This window comes from Haliaeetus albicilla, chromosome 8 (genome assembly GCF_947461875.1).
Source record: "Haliaeetus albicilla chromosome 8, bHalAlb1.1, whole genome shotgun sequence".
NCBI classification, from domain to species: Eukaryota; Metazoa; Chordata; class Aves; order Accipitriformes; family Accipitridae; genus Haliaeetus; species Haliaeetus albicilla.
In genome coordinates this window covers 43,710,881-43,736,647 of record NC_091490.1, presented here as the reverse complement: position 1 = coordinate 43,736,647, position 25,767 = coordinate 43,710,881, and the positions used below count along the sequence as shown (strand labels likewise).

At 55.0% G+C, this 25,767-nt stretch overlaps 1 protein-coding gene and 1 long non-coding RNA gene across 2 annotated transcripts in view; both read left to right on the top strand.

Annotated features, from left to right (window-relative positions):
* Positions 1-1,717: 1,717 nt before the first annotated feature.
* On the top strand, positions 1,718-6,464 carry DIRAS1 (DIRAS family GTPase 1). The gene is made up of 2 exons (XM_069790546.1): positions 1,718-1,939; positions 4,592-6,464. The coding sequence occupies exon 2, from the start codon at positions 4,616-4,618 to the stop codon at positions 5,210-5,212; it is 597 nt and encodes a 198-aa protein (XP_069646647.1). The 5' UTR covers positions 1,718-1,939; positions 4,592-4,615; the 3' UTR covers positions 5,213-6,464.
* A 3,793-nt stretch (positions 6,465-10,257) lies between these two features.
* Positions 10,258-25,767, top strand: part of LOC138686594 (uncharacterized) — a 74,310-nt gene continuing 58,800 nt past the window's right edge. The window contains exon 1 of the long non-coding RNA XR_011325928.1: positions 10,258-10,376. This is a non-coding gene — a long non-coding RNA (uncharacterized lncRNA). The remainder of the gene's footprint in view (positions 10,377-25,767) is intronic.

The following is a 25,767-nucleotide window of genomic DNA, read 5'->3' as shown; positions in this document are numbered from 1 at the left end:
AGTATCGGTCCAGCTAATAACGCTGCGGGGGACTGCAGGGTTGGATGGGGGGCTGCCTGGGAGGGTGGCTTTTCATCGGGAAGGGGCTGTGGCTACCCACCACCCCATCCCTGTGGCTGCCAGACTGGGCCCTGTCCCCAAGGGGGAAGGCTGCTGTCCCCCACGGGGGCTGGGGGAGAGGTGGCCGTAGTTGCCCCCCTCCTCTGCTCCCGCAGGGGTCGGCAGCGCTTCTCAATGGGATGCATGTTGACAGCCGCGTGGGTGCCGCCATGGCCCCGCTCCTCCGCCGGCAGCTATTAATAGAAGCTGCGGATTTTAATTGCTGCTGCTCAGGAGTGAGCATGAGTCACGCAGCCTGGCCTGGCAGCCCCTCTGCTGGACCGGCAGCCCCCCGGCCACGGTCCCCAGCGCCAGCAGACCCTGACCTTGGCAGGGACCTTTGGCTCCCAAGGCCTGTGGTCACCTCAAGCTCCAGCCACCCTGTACCCCGTGCCGGCAGCGGGGCTTTTGGATTTTCCCCTGCAGCAGGGCTCTTGGGGGGGCTGTGCCTCGGCTGCAGGACCCTCGGAGCAGGAGCCGGCCCCTCTGTGGTGAGGCCTCGCTGGGGACGGTCAGCCCTTGAGCCCATACCCGTAAGCTGCTCAGGCCCCAATCCTGCTCAGCTGGCACTGGGGAAGTGGGCTGAGGGTCCCATGGCCCCCCTCCTCCCCAAGTGCCATCTGAGGACCCCCAGCACATCCCCTCACAGGGGGGTTGTGGCCCAGGTGCTGCTGTGAGGAGCAGCTCTGCCCCTGGCCGTGGGGGGAGTTTGGAGCTCCTGATTCCGCTCTGCCATGGTGCCCAGGGAGGGGACACTGCAGTTTGGTGACACAGGCCCCGCGGTGCCACCGTGCACGGCTTCCTGGTCCTGTGCTGGCCTGGCATGGTGGCAGCACTGGCAGCTCTGTCCCCAAAAGTGGACCCTGCCGCCCAGGCCACCCCCAACTGCCAGGGGGGCTTACAACACCCTGCCACTGCCTGCGCCCTGCCAGCTTGGAGTGTCGGTGTCCATCTCTCCTGTCTGTGTGTCCCTCAGTCCCCCTGTCACCATCTGTGGGTCTCTGTCCCTGTCCATGTGTCCCTGGGCTGTGCATCCCTGTCTGTGCATCCGTGTTCCTCTCCATGTGTGTCCGTGTCCCCACCTGTGCCCGTGTGGTCCATGTCCACATGTCCACATGCCTGTCTGTGTGTCTTCATCCCCCTGTATCCCTGTCCATCTGTCCCTGTGTGTTCCTGTCCCCATCCCTGTCTGTCTGCATGTCTCTGTCCTCATCCCTGTCCATGTGTCCCTGTCCCCATCCCTGTCTGTCTGCATGTCCCTGTCCTCATCCCTGTCCGTGTATCCCCATCCATGTGTCCCCATCCCCGTCAGTGTGTCCCTGTCCCCATCCCTGTCCGTGTGTCCCTGTCCCCATACCTCTCTCTGTGTCCCTGGCCGTGTGTCCCCATCCCTGTCCACGTGCCCCTGTCCGTATGTCCCCGTCCTCATCCCCGTCCATCTGTCCCCGTCCCCATCCCTCTCCGCCTGTCCCTCTCCGTGCATCCCCATCCCGCCTGTCCCCCTCCACCGCCGCCGCCCCGTCCCGGAGCCGCTCGGGGCTGGACCTGGGGGTCCGGCGGCCCCGGGCGGGGCGGGCGCGGCGGGCGGGGCCGGCGGCGGGGCGGGATCGGCTCTGCGGCGGCCGCACCGCACCGAGCCGAGCCGTGCCGAGCCCAGCCCCGCCGCGCCGCATCGAGCCCCGCCGCGCCGGGCCGGGCCCGAGCTCCGCCGCACCGCACCGAGCCGAGCCCCGCCGCGCCGGGCGGACCGGAGCCGCCGCGCCGGGACCGCCCCGGGCCGGGCCATGCGCTGAGGCCGCCGCGCAGCCCGCAGCCAAGGGCGGATCCCGGGCAGGACACGGTGAGGCGGCGGGCACCGCAATGCGACCGGCGCGGCGGGGAGCCGGGGGAAGCGGGGACGGGGCAGCCGCCACCGGCGGGGGGGACCGGGGTTGGGGGGGGTGTGCCCCCGGCAAGGGCAGGGCACGGGGCCAGGGAGCGGGGCCGGGACCCCGGAGTGGGACCCCGGTCCCTGCCCCTGCCCGCCGTCCTCCCCCTTCTGCCCGCCGTCCTGCCCCTGCCCCTCCCTCCGGCCCCTTCCCTGCCCCTTCTCCCGTCCTCCATCGCCATCCTGCCCCTTCTCCTGCCTTCCACCTCCATCCTGCCCCACCATCTCCATCCTGTCCCTGCCTCTCCATCTCCATCCTGTCCCTGCTTCTCCATCTCCATCCTGCCCCTTCTCACGCCCTCCATCTCCATCCTGCCCCTCCATCCTGTCCCTGCCTCTCCATCTCCATCCTGCCCCTCCATCCTGTCCCTGCCTCTCCATCTCCATCCTGCTCCTCCATCCCTCCATCCTGTCCCTGCCTCTCTATCTCCATCCTGCCCCTTCTCCTGCCCTCCATCTCCATCCTGCCCCTGCCCCTCCGTGCAGCCCCTTTCCTGCCCCTTCTCCTGCCCCTCCATCTCCACCCTGCATCTCCACCCTGCCCTGCCCTCCATCCCGACCCCCACACTCCCCACCGCCTGTTTGTCTCCCAGGGCGCTGGGGATCCGAGTGGGAGGATGCTGGGGGGGGCGGTGCAGAGCCCCCCAGCAGGATCAGGCCCGAGCTGTGTCCCTGGCCGGGTGGTGGCCCCATCCCCAGGAGCCGAGAGGAGGCCGTGGTCTGGACCCGCAGGCACAGAGGACTGTTTGGGGTTGGGGTGCTGCTGGGCACAGGCCACGGGGCCTTTGAGCATCCACCAGAAGCCGTGAAGGTACATCCAGCCCAGCCCCTCGGCCCCAGTGCCCCACGCCGTGGCCATGAGGCTGGAGGTGCTTTCAGCTGCACTGTGGGCAGGTGGGACAGGCAGGACCGTCACCAGCCCCAGCCGAGATTTGACGTTCCCACGCACCGGCTCAGCCACGGTCCCTGCTCCATCCCTGGCCCCGGTGTGCTGGTGATGCTTCCGACATGGTGGGATCCAAGGGGTGTTTTTCTGCCCTGTTCCCCGGGGAGCCCCCCATGGGACAAGCTCCTTGGGTGCCCGAGGCCACGGTGATGGGCTTCTTCCCCAGCTCCCAGCTGCTTGCTCGCCTGGCTCTCCAGGCACTAGCCCCTGCCTGGGTGTTTGGGGACGTTCCAGGGTATTGGGACTGCTTGCTGGATCCAGACCCACTGGTGCTGTGGGGTGGGGATGCAGCAGCCATGGGAAAGGGCTGGTTCCCCCAGAGGTGCCCGGGGCAGCCACCAGTGTGGGGCTTGCCCAAGGTGCTTTGCTGTCGCCCCACTTCCAGGCCTGTGGGTCCCTGAATTGAGGTGGAGGGTGGCGGGAGCAGAGCCAGCCAGGGACAGACCTGACCCCCTCCAGTATCTGCCCAAAGTAGCCCCCTTCCCTCCCCTCCCACCCTGCTCATCGCCGTTGGCAGGGCACCTTCGGAAACCCCGTCCCACCGCAGGTTTAATGGCCACGAGGCTCTGAGATGCTCCCGCATGCACCGGGGACACCTCATGGGGCAGAGCTGATACTGCCATTCCTGTGCTGCAGTAGGGAAACTGAGGCAGGGCCTGGCGGAGGCGATGCTCAGCCTGGGGCTCAGCATCGGCAGCTCCTTGTGCCCTCTCGTTTCACACCCTGGGGCTGCATTGCTCGGGGCGGGGGGGGCACAAGCGGGGACCCTGCCCAGGCTCGTGCATCCCCCATGAGCGGGCACCGAGGTTTGGCAGCATGAGGGCAGCCATGGGGGTCTCTGAGCCTGCAGGCTATGAGCCCACAGCCATGCCACGCTCTCCCCCGGTGCCCACATCTCTCCGCTCCCCGCTGCATTGCCCAGGGTGGGAGCGGAGCAGAGGGATGGCACGGAGCGGCACGGCACGGGGCGGCACAACACGGGGTAGGGCAGGGTGGCACGAGGTGGCAGGGCACAGTGCGGGGTGGCAGGGCACAACGCAGCGTCGCACAGGGTGGCAGGGCATGGGGCAGCGTGGCAGGCGCTGAGGTCTGTGTGTGTGAAATGGCACCTCCGTACTCAGCAGCCGCAGCAGCCGCGCGTGGGAGACCCCGATCAGTGGCTCCAGGTGCCACCGGCTCCTTGCTGGGCTGATGGCTGCCCTGCAGGGCTGCTCATGCTGTCCGGGGGCTCTGGGGGTCCCACGGGCGCCCGGCGTGCCCCCCCCCCCCCCCCCCCAGCACGCTGCCCGGCAGCCTCGGCCGCAGCTGCTGTGCCGGTGGCCGTGGCTCGGCCATATGGCCGCAGCGGGCGGCTGGTAAAAATAGCAAATGCTGCTGCACCCCAGGCGGGCGGCGAGTGTCGTCCTGCCCCGGCCGCCGGCAAGGGCATCTCAAGGGTATGGGGGGGGCGGTGCTGGGACCCCCCAGTTGCATTAGCCTGGTTGGAGCAGGGGGGGCTGCATCTTAAAGGGGTCTGGGGGGGGCTGCCCCATTCTCCCCCCCAGCCCGGTGCCTGGGGGGGTCCATCCCAAAGCCGCCCGCTCTCAGTGTGACGCCTCCCTCTGCCCTCTCCCTTGCAGCGGCAGCAGCATCTCGGGGGCAAAATGCCGGAGCAGAGCAACGACTACCGCGTGGTGGTGTTCGGCGCCGGCGGCGTGGGCAAGAGCTCGCTGGTGCTGCGCTTCGTGAAGGGGACCTTTCGGGACACCTACATCCCCACCATCGAGGACACCTACCGCCAGGTCATCAGCTGCGACAAGAGCGTCTGCACCCTGCAGATCACCGACACCACGGGCAGCCACCAGTTCCCGGCCATGCAGCGTCTCTCCATCTCCAAGGGCCATGCCTTCATCCTGGTCTTCTCCGTCACCAGCAAGCAGTCCCTGGAGGAGCTGAAGCCCATCTACCAGCAGATCGTGCAGATCAAGGGCAGCGTGGAGAGCATCCCCATCATGCTGGTGGGCAACAAGTGCGACGAGACCCAGCGGGAGGTGGAGAGCAGGGAGGGGGAGGCCATGGCCAAGGAGTGGAAATGCGCCTTCATGGAGACCTCGGCCAAGATGAACTACAATGTCAAGGAGCTCTTCCAAGAGCTGCTGAACCTGGAGAAGAGGAGGAACGTGAGCCTCACCATCGACGGGAAGCGCTCCAGCAAGCAGAAGAGGACAGACAAAATCAAGGGGAAGTGCAGCATCATGTAGAGCCCCAGACTGGCCCACACCCCCCCTCCGGTCCCCCCCTCTCCTCCCCCACGGCTGGACGTGGCATCGCAGCGGGACCGTCTCCTCGTCCTCTGTGCCATCACTGTGACTGTGCGGGGACGCCGCGGCGCTCCGGCGGCGTGGGCTGCGCTCGCCCCAGGTCTGGGGAAGAAGACGGGGCGTCCCGTCGAGCTGAGGGATGTTCAACCGCCCCGCACCCGGCTCAACGGGACCGGGGACACGCGGCCAGGCACCGCCGGGGAGCACATGGACGCACACCCCCCCACGCACACTCTGCAGCACAACCGGTGGCACCGGCCGGTCCCCGTCCCCGTCCCCTCCCCGGTGGGGGAACCTACATCGGTCCTCGTGGGTGGGAAGGACGGTGCGACGTGGGGGTGTCGGCGTCACCCCTGGGGACAGTCACACGCGTCCCAAGCCCTCCCCGCGCCCCTGTCCCCACGCCATAGCGCTCTGCTCCTGCAGGCAGAGACCTGGGACGGGAGCAGCCCCTGCACAGTGCCCGCTGCCCCCCCGAGCCCCCAGCCCCGTCCTGGCACCGCAGCCCCTCCTGCGCCTGCAGCCCCGAGCCCCCAGCCCCATCCCGGTGCCGCAGCCCGGAGCCGCCAGCCCAAGCACAAAGCATCGGGTCCGAGGGAGGTCCTGACCCAGCACAATCCTGGTGAGCTCCGGTGGGAGACCCCCGGCCCCGCAGCCAGCCGGGCCCCCCCCCCGCCCCAGACCCCACTGCCCGCTTCCCACGCAGGATGAGCCCCACAGCCCGACTGGGCCTCGATGCCACGGTGATGGGCGCTGCCGCTCCCTGCCGCAGTGCCCTGCCAGCGGTCAGCATCCCCCCCACTCCCGCAGAATCCCTGCTGCGGGGTGGCCTGGCCCCACACCCCGGGGACCCCCGATACTCCCCACCCCCCCAGCTCTGGTGCAGCCCTGCTTGTTCCCCCGTGGCCGGAGCGGGGCCCCCGCGCTGTCACCAGCCCCCCATCCCAGCGGGGTTTGTCCCCTCGCTCCGGCCCTGCTCACCCTCCACCGGGGCCCCTGGGGCTGTCCCCGAGGGGGTGTCCCCGAGGGGGTGTCCCCGGGCAGGCTGGGCCCCCGCACTGCACCCAGCTCCCCGCACCCCCCCCCCCCCGGCTTTTTACAACATGACCCGAGCGCCCAGGGGACAAGGTGACATTACGATGTAGCCTTTATTCTAGAAATAGTCTTCCTTCAATAAAGAGATGAGAAATGCTCCCGCGTCCCCGCGGAGCAGCACCTGGCCGGGGGCTCGGGACCACGCCGGGGGGGGCCACGGCTCGGCCCGAAGGGGCCGAAAAGGAGGGTTGGGGGCACGTGCGTGCGCGTGCATGCGTGCGTGGGCGCGTGCATGCATGTGCAGGTGCGTGCGTGGGCGCATACGCGCGTGCGCGTGTCGATGCATGCGTGACCCCGCGGGCACAGGTGCGTGGACGTGGTGCGCGTGCGAACCCGCGCACGCCTGTACGAGCGTCAGCGCCCGACGCACGTGCACGTCCCGCGCGCGCACGTGCTGTACCGTGGGCACGCGCGTGTGCCGGCGTGCCCGTGCGCCCCGGCAGCCCCCCACCGCCGGTGGGTGCCCCCCGCCCCTCGCTCCCGTGGGGAGGGGGTGGGAGCGCGGTGCGTGCGTCATCACGCCTGTTGCCACGGAAACCATCTGCTCCCTGGGCGCGGGAGCCGCGTGGGCACACGGGCGCAGGCGGGGGGGGGGACGACGACAGTGGGGGGAGCGGGCCCACCGCAGGCTGCAAGGGCCTTGGCAAGGGCACAGCTCCGTGGGGACGTCACGGCTCCGTGGGGATGGTCACGGCTCTGCGGGGATGGCCGTGGCTCCGTGGGGACAGCCACAGGTCCCTGGGGACAGTCACGGATCCGTGGGATGGCCACGGCTCTGCCGGGATAGTCACAGGTCCGTGGGGATGCTCGGAGTTCCATGGGGACAGTCACAGCTCCGCAGGGATGTCACGGCTCCCTGGCACCAGCCACGGGAACCGCCTCTGTCCCCACATCCCTCCTGTCCCCACGACCCTCCCGTGGGCTGGGGGCAGCCGGGACCTTCGGTGGGCACCGAGGCAGGAAGGTGGGACAGGGGCGCTTGGTGCCAGTCCCCCCTGCTGGGACCCCCCCCCCCAGGACCCCCGGGGCTGTGGAGGCCCAGGCAAGGTGGGGGGACTCACAGGTATTTGGTGGGGGGCAGCCCCCCGGGCACTGTCACACCAAAACTCAAGTCTCCCGCACCGAGACACCCCCAGTGTTTACAGCAGCTCTGCAACGTCTTCAGCTTGGGGACAGAAAATCTCTGTCCCCCCCATTCCCGGGTCTCCTGTCCCCCCTCTCTGTCCCCCCCCTTCTGTCCCTCCACTGTCCCCCCACCCTGGCTGGTGCGGATGGGGACCCGTGCCCATCGAGTCACCACGGAGTGGCTCTTTGGGGGTACCACGGTCCTGCTGCAGCATGGTGTATCCCTTGGGATGCTCCGAGGGATGTCCTTCACAGTGGTCCTTGGGATGTCCATCAGGATGTCCATCAGGATGTCCCATGGGATGCTTTTGCCCTCAGAGAAGACCATTTGCTCCCAGGAGGGTCTGGATGGCTCTGGCCACTGCAGCCCCCCCGTGCCCAAGCCTGGCACCCAGCAGCTGTCAGACCACCCGGGCTGGGGGCACCCCGAGCCCCCCGAAATCTGCAGCCGGGAGCCCAGCCAGGCAGTGGCACAGGATCGAGATAGACGATCCTCGCAGGGTGCGTGGCGCTTCCCCCGGGCCCAGGGTTTTAAACAAGCCGTTCCTGAGTGTTAATTAGCGAGTGGCAGGATGAGCCACGGCGCAGCCCTTTCCCGTCGCTCCCCCAGCTGATGATAAGCCATCGCTGCAGCCTGTGACTGTAAAAATGCTCAAAACTACAAATCCAGCATTTGGGACTCAAACCAGCTCCTGGCACCATGCGTCACGTCGGGACCTGGTGGCCGTGTGGGACATCAACCCTCGTGTCCCCCCCAAGGGAGGGTGGCGGGGGGAGGCTCCCGGCAGCACTCGTGGCCCTTGCACCCCTTGAGGCGCCATCCCAAAGCCGGGGGGTTCCCCCCACGCCCCGGCATGTGCCAGGTGCAGCCCCATCTGCGGCTAAAGCAGTTTATAACACCGCAGGCAAGGGCATATGGGAGCAAACTGGATTAGGGGAAAAAGCAGCCTTCTTCCCACTAACAGGATTATTGGGTTTTCAGCCCAATCTCAGCACAGCTGCCGGCGAGGGCTGGCGTGTGCCTTGTCCCCCCCGGGCAGGGTGAGCCGGTGGGGACAGCCCGGACCCGGCGTTTCTCCATCTCAGTTCATGCTGGGATTGGAGCTGCAACTGGTGCATCCTGGTGTGGCCCTGCCTCAGACCGGCACAGCACTGGGACATGCTGGGAAGCACTGGTGGGGAGCAATGGCTGCGGCCCCTCCTGCCCCAGGGACGTGGCTCTGTCCCCTCATGGTGACTCCCGTGGGGGACACCGGGCCCCTCTTACCCCACGGGCGCTGCCGTCAGGAGCCAGGCACCACTGGGACCCGGCCGGCCACGCTCACCCCATGCCGGCGACAGCTGGGGGAATCAAAGCCTCAATTCACAGCCGTGCCGGGCCGGCGAGCGTGATTTCCTGCTCCCCCGGTGCCGCCAGTGTGACTCCCGCCCGCTGCTGATTCATCCCCCTGGATTTTCCCCTCTCTGCAGTGGGAGAGCGGCTCTGCCAGGGTCCCGGGGCGGGGGGAAACTGAGGCCGCAGCCCCCCAGCACGCAGGGCTGGGCAGAGCCTGTTCCGTTCAGGCGTAAGCTAGAGCAGCCCCAGGACTGCTGCACCTGGGGCTGGAGCACTGGGGGGGGAGACAGCGGGGTGGGGGGCTCTGCCCAGGGGCACGGGGCCACCCTCTCACCCCCATCCCACAGCTGCTGGGCCCTGGGCTGGAAAGGCTGTGTCTGGGGGGGCTTGGGGGGTTGGGGTGCCCCAAGTCCCACAGCAGGGTCATGGAGGGAGTTTCCAGGACGGCTGGAGGCTCTGCCCCCCCCCCCCACCCCAGTGCTGGAAAGGGAAGGGGATGTTTAAAGCGATGGGTGACTCAGAGCAAGATTCATCAGGAGGGACCCGGCAGCCGTGTCCTGCGGCCATTCCTCTCCCCGGCTGGCCGGGGACCAGCGGCCACCAGCCGTCGGGGGTCCTGGGTGGGTGCAGGAGGCAGTGGCAGGAGTGGAGCCAGGGGTGAGACCACCCGTGGGTTCCCTGAGCTGCGTCCAGGGGACGAGACCCCGCACCGGGCTCTGCCCCGGCAGCACCGGGGCGCTCTGTGTGCCGTGCCCCCCCCACGGGCCCGTCGCAGCCCACCCGGCCGGCCGCGCTGCGTGGTGGGGGATAACGCCATGTCCGGGGGGTGCCCGTGGAGCATCGCTCCCGCTGCGTGTCGTCGTGTTTTGCCCCCCCCCGGGGGGGCCGCGGGGACAGCGGGCAGCCCAGCACCCCCGTTTTTCAGGGGCACCCCGGGGTCTCGCGGGGGCGTGGCCAGGCTGCACCGAGGGGCCCGGGGGGGGGAACGAAGGAAAAGGGGGGGGGGAGGAGACCGGGGGATCCCGAGGGGATCCGGGGGGGGGGGGAGGGTCCCGTCCCGCGTGGGTCCCGCTGCGTCGCGCCCCGGGCGCCACGTGCCGCCGCAGCGCGCCCCCTCCCCGCGGCGGCGGCGGCGGCGGCGGCGGCGCGCTCATTAATATTAACATTTTATTTACATGCGACCGCCCCATATCCCCCCTTCCCCCGCCCCGCTCACTGACTGGCCGCTACCCCCGCCGCTCTGCAACCGGCCCCGCCCCTTCACCGCCCTCCCCTCCCCGCCGCCGTCTCAACCGAACCTGGCGGCTGGACCCAGACCCGCCTCCCCCGCCGGGCTGCCCACCCTCACCCCCTCCCCTCCTCCCCGCGCTCCCTACGGCGCCAGCGCTCATTGGCGGGTGGCCCTGCCAATCATGGGTGGCGGGGCGGGGCCAGCCCTACCCGCGCCCGGCCGGGGCTGGGCAGCAGGGTGCGTTGCGCGGCGGCGCTGGTCTCTGAGGCGGCGGCTCCGCTCCTCCGCCCCTCGGTGCCCCGGCCCCGCCGAGACCGGTGAGGAGCCGCCCGAGCCGCGGGGACTGGAGCGGTGTGGGGGGGGGAGCGAGGGGGCCGGTACGGCTAGAGCTAGGCCGTGGCCTTGACGGAGCCCCCAGCCCTGCCCGGGGCCCCTCACGGCCCGCTGCGGCCCGGGCGGCGGGGCCCGGGGAGCGGGGAGGGGGGCGGCTGGGAGAGGGGCGCTTGGGGGGGTGAGGGGGTCGGGAGGGGGACCTGGGGAGGGCGAGAGGGGTGGTGGGGCCGAGGGGGGTGGTGGGGGTGAGGGCTGTGAGGGGCCGGGGGGAGGGGGCGGGGTGTCCTGGGGCTGGAGGTGAAGGACTTGGGGGTGAGGGGGCCAAAGGGGGGGCTGGGGTCGGAGGTGGTAGGGTGAGGGGGCTGTGGGGGTGCTGGGGCCCTGAGGGTTTGGGTCTGGTGGAGGGGGGGGGATGCTGGGGGCCGGGAAGGGTGCTGGGCCCGGAGGTGGAGGGGTCCTGAGGTTCTGGGGGTGCTGGGAATCCCGTGGGGTGCGAGGGGTGAGTTGGGCTGGAGTGAGGAGGTTTGGAGGGGGCTGGGGTCCTGGGGTACAGGGCTGGGAGAAGGGGAACCCCTAGGCAGGTCGGGGGGGGGGCTGGGGTGGGGGTTAAGAGGCCCCGGGGGGGCAAGGAGGGTGCTGAGGGTGCTGGAGCTTGTGGTAGAGGGGTAAAGGACAGGGATGAGCAGCTGAGAGGCTATCTGACAGGGATCGCAGGGCGCTGGTGGGTCCAAGGGCTATAATTTCCACATGAGGACCAGCGCAAGGAGGTGATCTGGGGGTGTGTTTTTGGGTGGATGCAGAGAAGGGCTGCGCTGGATTGTGGTGGGGGGCCCCAAGGTCTTTGGGTGAGCTGCAACGGGGGGGTGTTGGGTGGAAGGGGCTGTTGTGATGGAGGTGGGGGGCAGCGGGGTGTGGGGCTGCAGCTGGGATGGCGAGGGGCGTCTCGGGCTTTGGGGTGGATGAGGCGAGAGGGGACAATCGTAATCGATGAGAAACACAGCGCCAGCTCGCTTTGGAAGTTGGGTGACTTAATGGGGAACGGGTCTAGACCCTCTTTTGGGGTGTAAAAGGAGGCTGGAAAGCTTGTCAGAAGGTCCAATATTGTATAATCTACTTGCTTTTTTTCTGTGCGTGAGTTAACGGTGGGTTGGTATAGAGAGGTTGCAGAGAGAAGGGAGCTGGAGGAGCTGATGGCTGGTGAAGGATAGTAATGGTAGCCTGCCCGTTCTGGGCAGTACTTTGGAGGCATTAGTGAATGGTAGCGCACAGGTTGTATAAAGGAGGGGTAACTGCAGTATCTGGATTTTCTGTATTATTGCGGTAGAGTGGAGTAGAGGAGGTAAGTGGGTGCTGCAGACAAAGAGAAATCTGTCTCCTCCTTCTCCTCATTTCCAAATAGAAGTGTGGAATGATAAGCCATATACTGGCGGGTGTCCTTTAGGAGGTTAAGGAAGGGAAGCGTGTGTGTGTAGATAAGCAGGGACTGGAAGGTGTCACGGTGCCTGGTTTGGGAGCTGGAGTTGGGTACCTGATCCCCTCTGCAGCTCATTTTCTTCTACAGTGCTGGAACAGGTGAATGGGATTTACCTCTGTACTGGGCCATCACCATCAGGTGTGGCCTTAAAAAAAAGCCATATGGACTGTGCTAGAGCTGCATTCTGCTCCAAGATGTGTTCTCTGTTACTGCTTGTAAATGAGGCAATAAGTTATTGTGGCTTTTAAGGTGCTGAATTATCTTTAATGGGTTTGGGGTTTTTTTGGGGAAAACTGACAACTTTCAGGTTTTTTTATAGCTGTGGGCTTCTTGTAAAACTGACCCGGACAAGTAAAACTGCGGTGATTACTACCAGGAGAAAAGCTGGCTTGTGGTAGACCACAGAAGTCAGTAACTTGATATTTAGTCTTGAGTCTGTAAGTAAACTTGAGGCCTTTTAGGTAATTGCTTGGTTTTCTTAACATACTTGCTTCTCAAGCACGTAGTACTGAAGTCAGACCTTCATCCTTTGGAGGTTTTGCTCGCCTTTATCATCTTTCTCCTGTGTGGGACATCCCGTTGTGGGCAGGCAGATGAGCTGATCACTGCTAGTTTGGGTTCCAAGTCAGCTGCATGATCATAAAGCAAATGCATGGGAGCTCTGTGACTATGTAGCACCATTTATCATATTCTGGTTATAGCCAGTATGGGGGAAAAAGCACCAAAAAAGCTGGATCAATATGTTTAAATAGAGCTTATTGTCTGAGAGGTTTTCTTCTGCCATCTGTAGCTGTGAAACAAATGGAAATAGCTCTTTTGTGTGGCTGGAGTATTGTTGTGGATTTTAATGATTTACACAGGAGGCACATTTCAACGTACCCACCAGTTTTTCTTCTGTATCCATCTTATCCCTGGATATAGTATTTAACTGGTATTACTTAAGGTAATTAATGCTTTTTGACATCGAGAGTTATCCTAGGAAGGCATTATCCCCTCTCTGAAGGTAGGGGAATGGCAGCACACCAGGAGACTGACTTCTCTTGGTTCAAACAGGCAAGAAGAATAATTCAGTGGCCGGGAGAGGAGTGTGTGACTCGGGAGATGTAGGTTTGTCCTCTGCTCATCGCACTTCCCCTGTGGCCGGCCCAACTTCTGCCTTCCTGCCTTATTTCCTTATCTGCGAAATGGAGATAACTGCTCTGCCCTACCTCGTGCGCTGGGAGGTTGTCATGCCCTGAAGCTTGTTAGTGTAACAAGGCGAGTGCCGGGCTCCTGGACCTGTGGCCCTGCTGCTTGTCCCTGAACTTAGCTCCAGAGGAACTAGACACTCTCCCCTTTGGAAAACACCGATTTTTTTTTATTGCTGGTAACTGCTGTTCTCCGCTTCCTCCCCTGCCAGTAAGGCATTAGAAGTTGTCGCTGTTGGTGACAGGGAATCGTGGCTGTCCCTGCCAGAAGTTGTCCCGTTAGCGCAGCGGTTAGTCTGTGGAGCCGTGGGGCTGGCCGAGTGCCAGTCCCTAAGTAACTGCCCTTAGAATGGTCTGTTTTGTGTAGGGCTTGAAGTAGCCGCTTGTCTACTCGCCAGCGGCTGGGGGAAGATTTCTTTGACGTCTTCGGAAGGAGGTGGTGAACAGCAGAACTCGAGCTGTCCCTTAAAAAAAATCACCTCCTTGCTCTTTTGGCTGTGAAGATTAGCTCGGGTTGGAAAGATGGGATAGTTTAGTCGTTTTGGGTTTGTAGATTCCAATGCAGCTCTGAACTCACAAGAGTTTGCTAGCTGCTCTTCTGAACGCTGTGGGTAGCAGTGAAGCTGGCGAGAGGGATGGCAATCCTGCTGTGCTGTAGGAAGGCTGTGGGTGGATGACCCAAAAATGATGGCTGCATAAAAAGCAGAGTAAAAGTTTAATTGTTTGGGGATTCTTGCATGGGGAGGGTAGAGTGAGAGGAAAAAGGGTTTTCTAAGATGCTGCATCTCTACCAACTTTATAGTGGATATGGTTTGAAGTAAGTACCTGCTGTGGCTATGGTGCCAGCTTGCTTGGGTGTATGAGAAGTCCAAGGAATTGAGTTGCAAAGGTCTAATAGTTGAACTTTGAGGTAGAAAGCTCTCTATAATTGCTCAAATATCACTCAAATTATTTAATCGGTTTACCCACAGACCAGAAATCTTTCAGTGGGATCCTGTGCATATAGCGAGTTTCAGAGTTTCCCAGTTGTACCATCTCTGACTTTTTTGGACAGTATGTGTTGGTTAGTTCTTCTCACCTGTTGCCAGGTAATGTGATGTATTATCGTTCTCTCTTGCGGGTTTGCTAGCTTGGTGTGCAGAATGTCAGAATAAATTAAATTAGGAAGGGCACAAAACTAAAAGAAAATGTAAATCCAGTTCACTCCTGCTGTGTGGTCTGACCATCGCAGCAATAAGGACAAACCAGCAAAGCTGGAGAGACCTTTTTTTGTAAGAGTTAATTTGTCTTAGATTTACCCACTTAGTTTGTATTTAAAAATAAATCGGTGGAATTTACAGAGTACAGAGAACTGGAAGAACCAGACCTTGCTTTTGGGTACCAGCTGGAAGCACCTGGTGTTGGTGGCCTTGTGCGATAGGCAGTTTGCTTCGGACGACTCTGCTCCATCCCTCGGCGTTAGCTCCAGCCATACAGATCTTACTGCTGTCACGTGTAAGAGTCCCCTGTTATCATCTGCTTGCTTCTGCTTCATTCTGCTAAAAGGCCCTTTATTAAAATACCAGAACAAATAGCCCATTGTGCAACACAACCATGTTTTCATTTTAAACAGTATTTCTGAAAGTGAAAGTTGCTCACAACAGTCTCAAGTTTCTCATCCGTAAATTTTCTCTCCAGCGAACCCATCGATTCGATAAAAACTTTAAAATGTTCTTTGTATTGTGCAATTGTGCTGACTGCTTTTGTCCTTCTTGCTGCTGCTCCTCCAAGATACTTGAAAAGCCATGAACTAACTTAAAAACCAACTAAAAGTGGTCACGACATCAAATTTGTTTGAAAAGGTTGAATATAGCAATCCACAGTTAATTCTTGATACTGGTGGTGTTCAGCATAAGCGGCTGTTGTGTGAGAGGAGCAGTTTTTCAGCTGAAATATGTTTAATCTTTGTTTTAAGGGGTGTAGGAGCCAGATTTTTCCTGGGAATGAGTTATGAATTCAGCTGATATTTCAAACTCAAACATGCTTGAAATCTCCAGTAGTTTTGGATTAGGTTTTTGTTAAATGGGTGGGTAGGGATTGGCTGTGATGTTAAAAAAGAAAAAAAAAAGGGGGGGGGGGGGAATTCAGGCACGCTGTTAATGCTGAGACACAGAACAGGAAATTTAGTTAAGGATTATGCTTTTCTGTAATTTATTGTATGTTTTTTTCCCCCTTCCTTCTAACAGACAAGAAAAAGTTTTGAAGTACTTCAGCCTGTCTTGGTTCTGAATAACTGAAAATGTTTCCAAATTTGCAGTTAAAGATACATTTTTTTAATAGACTTTTTAAGAAGCTGTAAAAGCTGAGAAACCTTAGTAACTCTTGCTTTGTTTTATTTCCATTCTACAGAAAGAGGGAAAAAAGCTAGAAAACGGTCCGTGTAAGAGTAATTTTAAAAATATCTCACTCCTAATGCGAACGTACAAGTTGCAAAATCGGATCTGGCCTGAAGCCAGCGTTAGGGCTGTGGGCCCCAGGGATGGTGGAAGGATGTTCCTTCTCCCAACACCTCCCCTGTCCTGCTCAGGTGGCAGTGTGGAGATGACAGCCCCTTCTCATGGCTCCAGGGAGCAGTCAGCAAGTGAGATTGACATCCTGCTAATGTTCTCCAAAAGCTTTTTTTTTTTTCCCCAACTTATCCCCTTCAGACAAAATAAATCTATTTTTAAATGTATAGAATAGTTTGGGTTTTTTTTTAGCCCTGAAGGCTTTTTGTCCATTTCTGCCTCATCTGCTATTAGAAAAATGCACAAGGTTTAAATGTTTCTCGTGTGTTTTAACCCTCTGCAGCTTGTCCTCAGATTTTTCTGCTGCAGTTCTGAAACTACAGAAGAATTGCTCTGTAGACATAATGCAGAAACTGCTTTTAGGAGGTTATTCCTGCTGTAGTCATGGTTATTCTCATTTCCTCCAGTCTAAGGGTAACTTTTTTTTTTTTCTGGCAAAGGATCAGTGTTTATGCTCAATAAATCATGACGTATCATGGCTTCTCTTTTCAGTTACTCGCTATGAATTATAGGACAATTCCCAAACACAAATGTTGTGAATTTAATGTTACTGTGCAACTTTTCGGGGGGGGGGAAGCCTGAGCGACTCTTTTTCTTTTCCTTTTTTTAAAGATGATCCTTAGTTAAGACCAAGAAATATGACTTTTTTTGCTTTTAACTTTGGAATTATGTTGATAAGTGTAATCTTAGCAGTGCTAGGATGCTCTTCTGGGCGGTGTGGGATTGAAGCGTGTGTGCACAGTGGTGCTGGGTGTCTGAGGAGATAGCTCCAGGTAATGCGTTTCCAATGATCAAAAGGATCTGGTATCGTTTTCAAGGAGCATCACACTCGTTGCGTCTTGGGCAAAGTGTTGGGAAACCGTTTTTCCTGTAACCCGTGAGTATTGTGAGTGCCTGTGATGGAATCTGACGGAAAGCTTGTGTTATGCTAGCGTCAGGCAGGTTTAATTGCAGCTAATCCTGATTAAACATTGTCGTCATTCCCACTGTTGAATCATGTGGAGTTAACGCTGTTGATCTTGACCCATTGTCTTCCATCCTTGTAAGATACTGACCGGTAAATCTTGAAACAAAAGTGGTGCTGATACTTTTGCAAAGTATGTGTTAAAGCTAGTAAATGGAAGTGGAACGTGTCTCCTGGTACCAGCATGTCTTCTGCGTAAGGACTGGAACTGTAGCTTAGAAATGGGGGAATAAACATTCAGTAAGTCATATTCTTTATATGAGATTTTTGAAGGTATCGGCTTTGAAAAGAAAGGATGAGAAGAATGTACTAAAACAAAGAAATATTATCTGACAGTTGAGAGTGGGTTGGTGTCCTGTAAGACTAAGAACAGAATGAAGTTTGGAGATGAAACTGTGCAAGACTGGAAATTCATGTGTTGATGGTCTTTAAACTGTGTTTTTTCATGTGGTCAGGGGATCACTAAGCTTAATTTCATTGGTTTGGTTTGTTGGTTTCTTGGGTGTTTGTTGGTAAAGAAGGAACACAGGAAACGTATAAATGAAGAGGGCCCTTCATCTTGTGCTCTAATCACTGTCTTGAGTCAGGTGAAGGTAACTGCAGGTAGGATGGGATTAGATGCTGCCTGGTACAATGATTTACTGTTGGTTTGGGTTTTTTTTGTTACGGATGGGACCTGGAGATTGTTTTCAGGTAAATGTGACTGTAAGAAAAGCTCTCACAGAGGAATGGAAAAGTTCTTGGAAAGAAACTAACCTGTCATCATGTCTTTCTCTTCCAATTTATAACCCTGTGCTGCTTTGCCTACAAATGGTTTCCAGAACTGTTTTTTTCAGAATATGGGTGTCTGTCCATCAGTAGACCTGTAAGTGCTGTCAGTTTGGATCAGGTGTGTTTAATTTGAGGTGGGACTGTGCAGCATGCCAGTCTTTCTGGGAAACGAACAGACGAGTCAAATGTAGTAGACGTTCAGGCACAGTCAGCAGTGTGAACACGGGTGTCTTTTTATCTCAAGTTTCTCCTGCAGCCTGTTTTACTAAGTTGCGTTTGGCTCCTAGCGCTCCCCCATCCATCTGAAAGAGCTGCTTCAGGCTGTACTGTGCGTTCCCTGCTCGTTTGAATGAATTCATGTTTCCTGGTGCTGTGATGCTGGTTGTGTCGGGAAGCGAGCTATAGAAAGCGTGTCCCCGGGAAGAGCTGCAGGAACAACAGGTGGGTTTCTCTAATTCCGTTTTGGTGAGGCCGCAGACTGTTCTTTGCATGTTAAAGTGTAAATCCCACCCTGCGCTCTGAAGGCACTTGCTGCAAATATCTTTCTGGGAAAGGCAAAAATTCCAGTGTTTTCTGAGAGGTGCAATGCCAAATTGGTTTGTCAGTACTCAAATATATGGCCCTATGGTCCCTTATAGAAACTTGTTGAGCTTAGAGCATTTGCTTTAAAGACTGATCTATTAGTGGATGTGATAAATAGCAGATACACTTTGTAAAGATATCGACAGAAATATATGCAGCATTTTTGACATAGGATACTGGGGTGAAAAAAAGGATTTCACATTTGTTAGTACAGATATAACAGGAGCTGTTGCAAGTGACAGCAGTAGCTCTGTGCTCGCAGCATACCAATGCAGATGGAACTGGTTGGTTGCCAGATATTAGTCATGGGGCACACCTACTTTGGAAGAGTAGCCTGTGGGTTTAGAGAAGTAATTATTTTCTAACAGCCCTGTGGGGCACTAGCAATTCAGCTTATGGAGGACAAGGAAGGGCTTGCTCCAGAATGTTAGTTAAAAAATTGTGTGCATATGAGCTGCAGCTGGTGACGACTTGACTAGAATTTAATTTGTCCAGGCATTGTTCATTACAGGCATCGTGGAAGACACGAGCTTTTGAAGGCTGAAACAATTGCTGACCTGATACAGCTTTTGTGGCTAATTGCAGTGGAAGTCGGATCACGAGAGCTGTGGTGGGCAGCCTTTCAACTTGTGCAGGGAAGAAGCTGAACTGCTCCGATTTCAGACCTTCTGGTAGATCATCCGCCTTAGCCCTTCATCTTGCAGAGCTGGCTGCTTGTAGCAACTAAAGGCTTTCTGTGTTAGGGACCTTAGGGTGAGCAACCGAGAGCAGCTCTCACTAAACTGCAGTGCTTGCAAGGGTCAATATTAAGCTTAAAGAAGTCAGCGCTTCTGACTGATCACAAAATTCTTCTTTCTCTGGTTGCTAATTAGATGGTTAACATGCTTTGCCTTATTATCCCACCCTCAGCTTTTCTTTCTGGGGATCTAGGTTGACACTTTCTAGAGCCTCCTAAGGAGCAGTTAACTCTTATGTTTCTTAAGTCATCTAAACCCAACCTGCTCTTTTGGTGCATGTTTGTGCAAAGTATTTGTGGTGCATATGTGTGAAAAACAAAATTATATGCTCTAGACTTAACATTTTTTTTTAGGAGTACATATGATGTTGACTCAATGTTACATCACATTTTTCTATTTCTTTTGGTTTACGGATATTGCTGGGGACAGTTCCAGCGTAGACTGGCTGTAGCTGTGACTTCTGAAGGACTGTGTTGCCAATCTGTTGCCAGAAGGCAAGGTTTTTGTCAGGATAGAGGGAATAAATGCTTTCCTACTTGCTGGTGAAGAATATCTTTGTCATAAGCCAGGTAAGACTATTTTGCCTATTCCAGCAGGGCAGCAAGTGGGCTACAGGGCAGTGACTTTAGTTTCGTTTTAGTAATCTCAGCAACTCCATGGGTTATGTATAAGAAAAGCCCATTAATGCAAGTAGACCCTGGCTTTGCTGGAGAGGGTTCTTCACCCTCTTGCAAAACTTCTTAAAAATCCGTGATTTTTTTTTTTTTTTTTAAGAAGTGTGAAAAATGCTGTTTTCATGTTATCTGGAAATAGTTCTCACCTTTGGAATAATATTGTTCGGCAGCACTGGAGAGGCATAGTGCTCAAAATAGCAGCAGCTGCCATAGGCCAGGATGGAGCAGAGTCGAGTTGAGTTGTGTTGTCAGTCATGGGAACATAAATCCAATTCCACCTGCAGATGAGCATTCCCGAAATAGAAGAGGGTTGTCAACTAACAGGGGAGATGTATTGTGTGCATCTCTTTGGTGCACTGTTACTGCGCTCCCTTCGTACTGCATTAAGGAAAAAAAAAAATTAAAAGTTGCTGTGGTTTAGCTGTAGCTCGAGAGAGTAACCACTTCCTACTCTCTTCAGTAAATAACTGCTGGGAGAGGTTGTTTGGCTAATAACTGTGTACACTGTTATTTTGTAGGTGCAATACAATCTGTCTGCAGGCAAACCACCCTGATTAAAGCTGCTCCCTAATTTTCAGAGGGCATTTCTGCTAGCCTGAGGACGATGCGAGTGTCTCTGGGGTGCGGAAGAGCAGTTGGGGAAGCTTGGTGGAGGGGCAGGAAATCTTGTTTCAGGCTTAACAAAGCTAAGTGCTAGTGGTGTAGGAAATTTGTTAACACCCTGAGCCAAGGGAGGGGCCGCAGGCTGGCAGGAGGGTTGCCGCTGCTGGAGGTAATAAAGGTCATTGTCTTTCTGAATTTTTGGCTGTGAGGATCCTGGTGAGTGCTCCTGAGGCATTTCAGGTTCAAAGTTCTCTTGTGTGCAGGTGTTTTTCCTGTAGTTTAAGAAGCCAATGAGTCTCTGGTGCAGCTGTTTTTCTTTTAAGAGCTTCCTGAATCTGCTAGCTTTCTGCATTTAACTGTTTTTCCTTGATTTAATCATGCCATCCTTGAAACTGTTGTCCCCTGCATAAATAAAGCCTTCCTCCTTCATATTTTCCATGTGCAGACTGCTGTGATACACTGTAATTATGGGTTCAAATTCCTGCAGGGACTGATTGTATGGAGGCAACCCAGGTGCTAGTGCCTGTGGATCAGGTTTTGGACCGCCAGGCAGAGCAATGCAGCGGGCTTCTGTTGAGAAGTTGTCCAAATGCTACTTGAATTTTTTTAAGTGCATACAAGGCAAAAGTTAATCAAATGCAGTTGTTGTTTTTTTTTTTTTTTTTTAATTACTGCAAAAGGACTCTATCTTGGCTCTGAGTTTCTCTCCATTTTTCTCTTGCTGGCTGCTTGCTTGCTGTGAAAGATATTGCACTGTAAATTCCCATTCCTTCAGACGCAAGAAGTGAGGGACCTGCTGGCTTAACCAGTAGCCTTATGCTGATTAAAAATAAAATGTAACGGCTGGGTGGAAAGAAGGATGTTCTTGGACACTTTCCACTTAATCCTATAACAGTATTTGAGAGGCTTTTGTCCACAGCTTCTGTATTTCTTCTGCTTAATGTTCTTCAGCTTGCTCGCAGGTAGCATCTAACTGGGAGTATTTCCTCTTAGAAGTGCTCGGAGCACTGGGCATCCATAAATTGTAGAATACTTAAAACTTTTTATTTTACATTTTCACATAGTAAACACTTCATTCTGGGGTCTGTATAGTTATGTAGACCAAACTTAAGTGAGATTATCAAAGTAAAAAGCCATTTTCACTAGCAGTGTTTAATTTTGCCTAAGAAAAATAGATGATGAAAGTTGTCAGTGCTCTTGCTTCTTATACCTTCCTTCCAGGATAGTGCCGTTATCCTTATTAGCATCCTAATTTAAAGGGTTGTTGTGGAACTAGTTGTTGGAGTAGAAAGTTAAGGAGCAGGTGAACCTGTCATATATTCTAATACTTGTCCCTAAAACCTGCATGATAAAGAATTCAGGGAGCAGAGAGCTTGCTGGCAGACTTGTCGCCAAGTGCTCTTTTCAAGGTTTTGCGAGCTGTATAAATGTGCTAGAAGAGAATGAATTTGTGAGAGCTCATAAATTCGTGACCTCTTTCACCCTCACACCCAGAGCTGGCGAGTACCTCTCTGCAAATGTGAATTTGCTTGTTTCTTTGCATGACCAGATTTAAAGAAGATTCAGCTCTAATCCATTTCTATAAATATTATTAGTTTGCTTTACTGGCTTATGTGACACTGAAACAGATCTCATTAGGAGTGGGCTTTCTGTAGCATCTGAAGGCTTTTTCAGTTTCCTACCAATAGTGGTTGCTGCTCTGATCTTAGGAGGTTTGTTCATGCAATTCAGACTTCATTAGCTGGTCTGAGTGAGGTCGACCATGCTACTGTACGTAGGTGCTAAGAAGAGAGTTGAAATTGCATTGCCACAAGTCAGCTTGGGTCTTGGGATGCTGCGGACTCCTGCTGTCGTCTTCTGTGCGATGTGAACCACACTTGGTGTTTCAGTGGTGGAAGGGACTTCTCTCTGAGCTCCTGCCAAAATTGGTCCATTGTGGGGGACGCAGGTTCGGATGATCTTCGTTAATCCCAGTGGCAGAGCAACAACTTGCTTTGCAGCACGCTCAGCAGGCTTATAAGGACCCTGTATACCTGTACGGTTTTGGTTTTGCATCGTGGCTGTGGGTGAAGGGGGTGATGTTCCTGGTGGCTACAAAGTCAGAGCAGTAGTGATGCTCTGTCTCTGGGACAACAGATTTCAAGAACTTCCCAAGTTTCTGACTGCAGATTTTGAGAAGCATCAACATGATTATAATGAGGCAGTTGGGATTTTTTTCAGCAGCAGATTAGTAGGGAAGCAAACAATTGCTGCTTAAGAGGCTTTTGATAAAAGATACCAAACAAGGGCAAAGTGTTATTCGGATACGTCTTTCAAGTATGTTTTTTTAAAAAAGGCCTATTTCTGTGATGCTCTCAAGCACAGCAAAGCTTTGTTATATGAGTAGGTTTGCTATAAATACAGGGGCTGGAGATTAAGAACAAATGGTAAACAGCTCTGTTAAAAACCAGTGAACATACATTTAGGTTTGTGGTGCCATCTTGTAATCCTAAGTAATTTTTCTTAATATTTCAGAGCGTGAAGGTGCGTGTTGAAAGCCCTGCAGTTTTGTTGTCTGCTGCTGCAGCTCAGCTGGGCAGGGATGGTGCTGTGCCCTGTCGCATTGGGCTTTTGTCCTTGTGTTCGTGGAAGGATGGCGAGTCCCGCATGGCCGGCAGGAGATGCTGGTTTTGCGGAGGCATCTTCTGGCAGAGCACACCACATTTACAGCTGGGTACAGGGCCTGGGGTTACTGCGTGATGGACAGAGCAATGTTTTGGCTTCAGGAAGTGAAAACAGATATGGTTGCTGACGTGCTGCTGCTTTTTTCATAGTCTTCTGGGCTTTTTTTTACACTTAAATTTGTTTAGAACCTGTCTTTGAACACTAGGTCTGTTTTAACAGGGGTTTTTTTTTGGTGGGGGTGAAGTGATAAAGGTACTTGAAAGATTTAGTGAGGATGATGCAGACTTTCTCCATACTCATCCATGGAGCGTACATACCTGTGGTAGCAAAGAAAAAGAATGATTTATATCAATTTAAAATGATCTGGCTTAGTTCTGTTTTATTTCACATGTTATCTCGTCAGGCTCCAGCTGCAGCAACCTCGCCTGTGCTCGCTTACAGCGGCAGGTTCGGAGGCTTTCTCAGGAGGGGGCTCGAGGCGGACGTCCCTCCTGGACAGAGGCGCGTGGAAGGAGGGTCTGGGAACCTCGTGCCTATTTGGCAGCTGAGGGGTTTTGCTTTCAGCAGTTGTCTCTGGATTTTAGCCCAGAGAGTACAGTTGATACAAAAGGGAACAAATACCTCTCTGTTCCAGTACGCAGGCTGGTAGATATTGTTGCCTCGTGGGCTGGACTGGAGTAAGTCTAGCGGGTGTCTTAATGCAGCAGATTTCTTGGAAGGGTAAGAGAACTTGACGTTTTGCATGTCGTCTTAGCAGTGCCTGTGTTTGTCTAACAGTCAGGTTGGAGCCAGAGCAGCTGATGATGCTTAGAAGCTGCAGGTAGGAGACCAGCGCTGATGCACGGCTGGGCTGCACGGTGCACATGCCGTAACTGCGCCTAGAGCCTGCCTGTCTGCATCCAAGCGTGTAGCACAGGACATCTGGCATCGATTCCACAGGGCAGATGTGCCGCACAGGCAGTGGACAGTTAATGCACCTCCATTTCTATCTCAGGCTGTTGCGGGACTCCCAGGTGCGCTGCTTTATCACAGAATAGGGTCCTACAGGTGCACCTTGGTGTTGCTTTGTCCTCACAACCTTACCAGGCAAGTTATGGGGTTGATAGATTTTAAGTTTGCATCTTTCAGACTACGTAACTCTGCAGTCTTTGTGGCAAGCAAGCTCACAACGCTGCCACTGCTGCTTCTCGTCTTTAATGGCAGCAGCAGCTTAAAACTCCCTCATGTGTGAGCACGTCTGACCTTGCTGCCTTCAGCATGCTGGAGCGAAGGCTTTCGCTGTTTCGATGAGAGAGGTTTGAAGAACAAATAGATGACTCTTTCTAATTTATATTGTTTCCTGCGAAGCTGTCCCTTCTGCAGGGGAAACACGGTAGAGCCATAACAGGAACAAGCAAACATCCCGCGCTTCCTGGTGACTGTAATGACTCTGCTGACTTGAAATGCATCATTGCTTTAGTCTATCGCTAGCTGACTTTTATCTAGGGTGTTTTTTATGTTAATGATTAGACATTAAACAGTTCCCTCTAGAAACAAGCTATGTAGCTACTTGCCCTCGCAGAGCTTGTAGCATCTGTTTTAGTGCTGTTGCCATGAAAACAGGCCAAGCACCAGCAGCAGCCCTGTTATTGCCCTGTGGCCCCTTGCAGCACCAGCCCTAGTTACCTGATTGTTTTTATCACACCTTAAAGGAAACCCAAGCTTGCAAAAGCTTTTACCTAAAATAATAACGTTCATGTTCTCTACTTCCTGTGTGCTTTCTTCCGTTAAATGTTCTAGTGTGAATTGGGTGTTTCTCTTCTAATAGCTAGAGAGGGTTTCATCTAGGGTCAAGCCTTGGAGAGGTCTCAGTAGCCTTCTGTTTGCAGGGGTTGACTGGCTGTTGGAAATGCTGAGGTGACTGCCTGTCACCATGAATTAAATACTAAAGTCATATCTGGAGCTTCAGACACAATGCAATGTAAACGTACACACGACTAGGATATTTACCCTTAAGCCAATGACAAATCTTGCCTGACGTTGGTAGAGCCAGGGTTTTATCAGAGGTGTTTTCAAAGGTATAAATTAAACATTGTGAAGGTTCCTGAAGAAAGGTTTATTAGTAAATCACAGCTCTGTAACAGGGTCCTGGGCACATGCCCACCCCAAGTTCTGGTTTTTTTATGTTGTATTTTAAAAAAAACACAAGAAAAAAAACCCTGTTGAGGTCTAAAACTTGTTGGGCTGTGTGTGTGAGGGTGGTGTTATGGCTGTAGCTGCAATGAGGACATGGGGGAAAGCGTTGGGATCTTTGCACAGCCGCTTTTGTGTCCTGTCATTGTCACTTATGCTCTGCTCGGTGGTGTTTATGGGGCCAGGGCTCCTTAGGTCCAGCTTGGTAAACCTGTACCTAAGATTTCCTCAGTTTGCTACTGATTCTTGCATGATGGGTCCAAATTCCACATTTTCTTCTGCAGATTTCATTATCTGCCGCTTGACAAAGGAATATAATGCAGCAATTTTCCTAACCTAAATAGTGATTCTGAATGACTGTATTTCCAGCTCCCCTGTAACTTGTACTTAATTTAAGTGTGTGGGCTTTTTAATTTGATCGTTGTGGGGAGGAACAAAAAATGAAATGCTGCAGGTAGGCCTTCCTTTTCCCTTTCTTCAGTTAAATCTGTCTTTGTCATTCTTTTTCTCTTTGACTTCCATGAGTTGCTCAGGCTATTTTTCTCTAGTTTCTTTTGTTGTAGCTTCTGTATCGCAGTCTTACATCTTTAGAAATATATAATGCGTGTATGTGACTGCTTCCTTGCCTTCACAGCATCATTGTTGTCAGCATATGACAAATAACATGCGATTGATGGCTGACTAAGCATTCTGAATATTTCTTAATTCTTTGTGTGCCTAATATTTTTTTTTCTTGTGCATAGGGAGGCATGAGTGGATGGCATCTCTTGTGCCGATGGAGCCATCTTCAGACCTAGATATGAAATTGCACTGAGTGCAGACAGGTGCTCCGCCTGCCTGGCAGGAGCCAGCCTTAAAGCTGGGCGACCATCATAGCTGTGAAGCTGCTAATCATTGAATCCATGTGACATGTCCCTCATACTTATTGGGTGACTTTAAATAGTTCTGTAATAGCCAGGTCTAGCCTGGTTTCAAGCAGGGAGAAAACAGTGCCTGTGTTT

Bases quoted from the DNA above. Each gene is read 5' to 3' on its own strand.
- DIRAS1 (XM_069790546.1), top strand. From the start codon at position 4,616: ATGCCGGAGCAGAGCAACGACTACCGCGTGGTGGTGTTCGGCGCCGGC.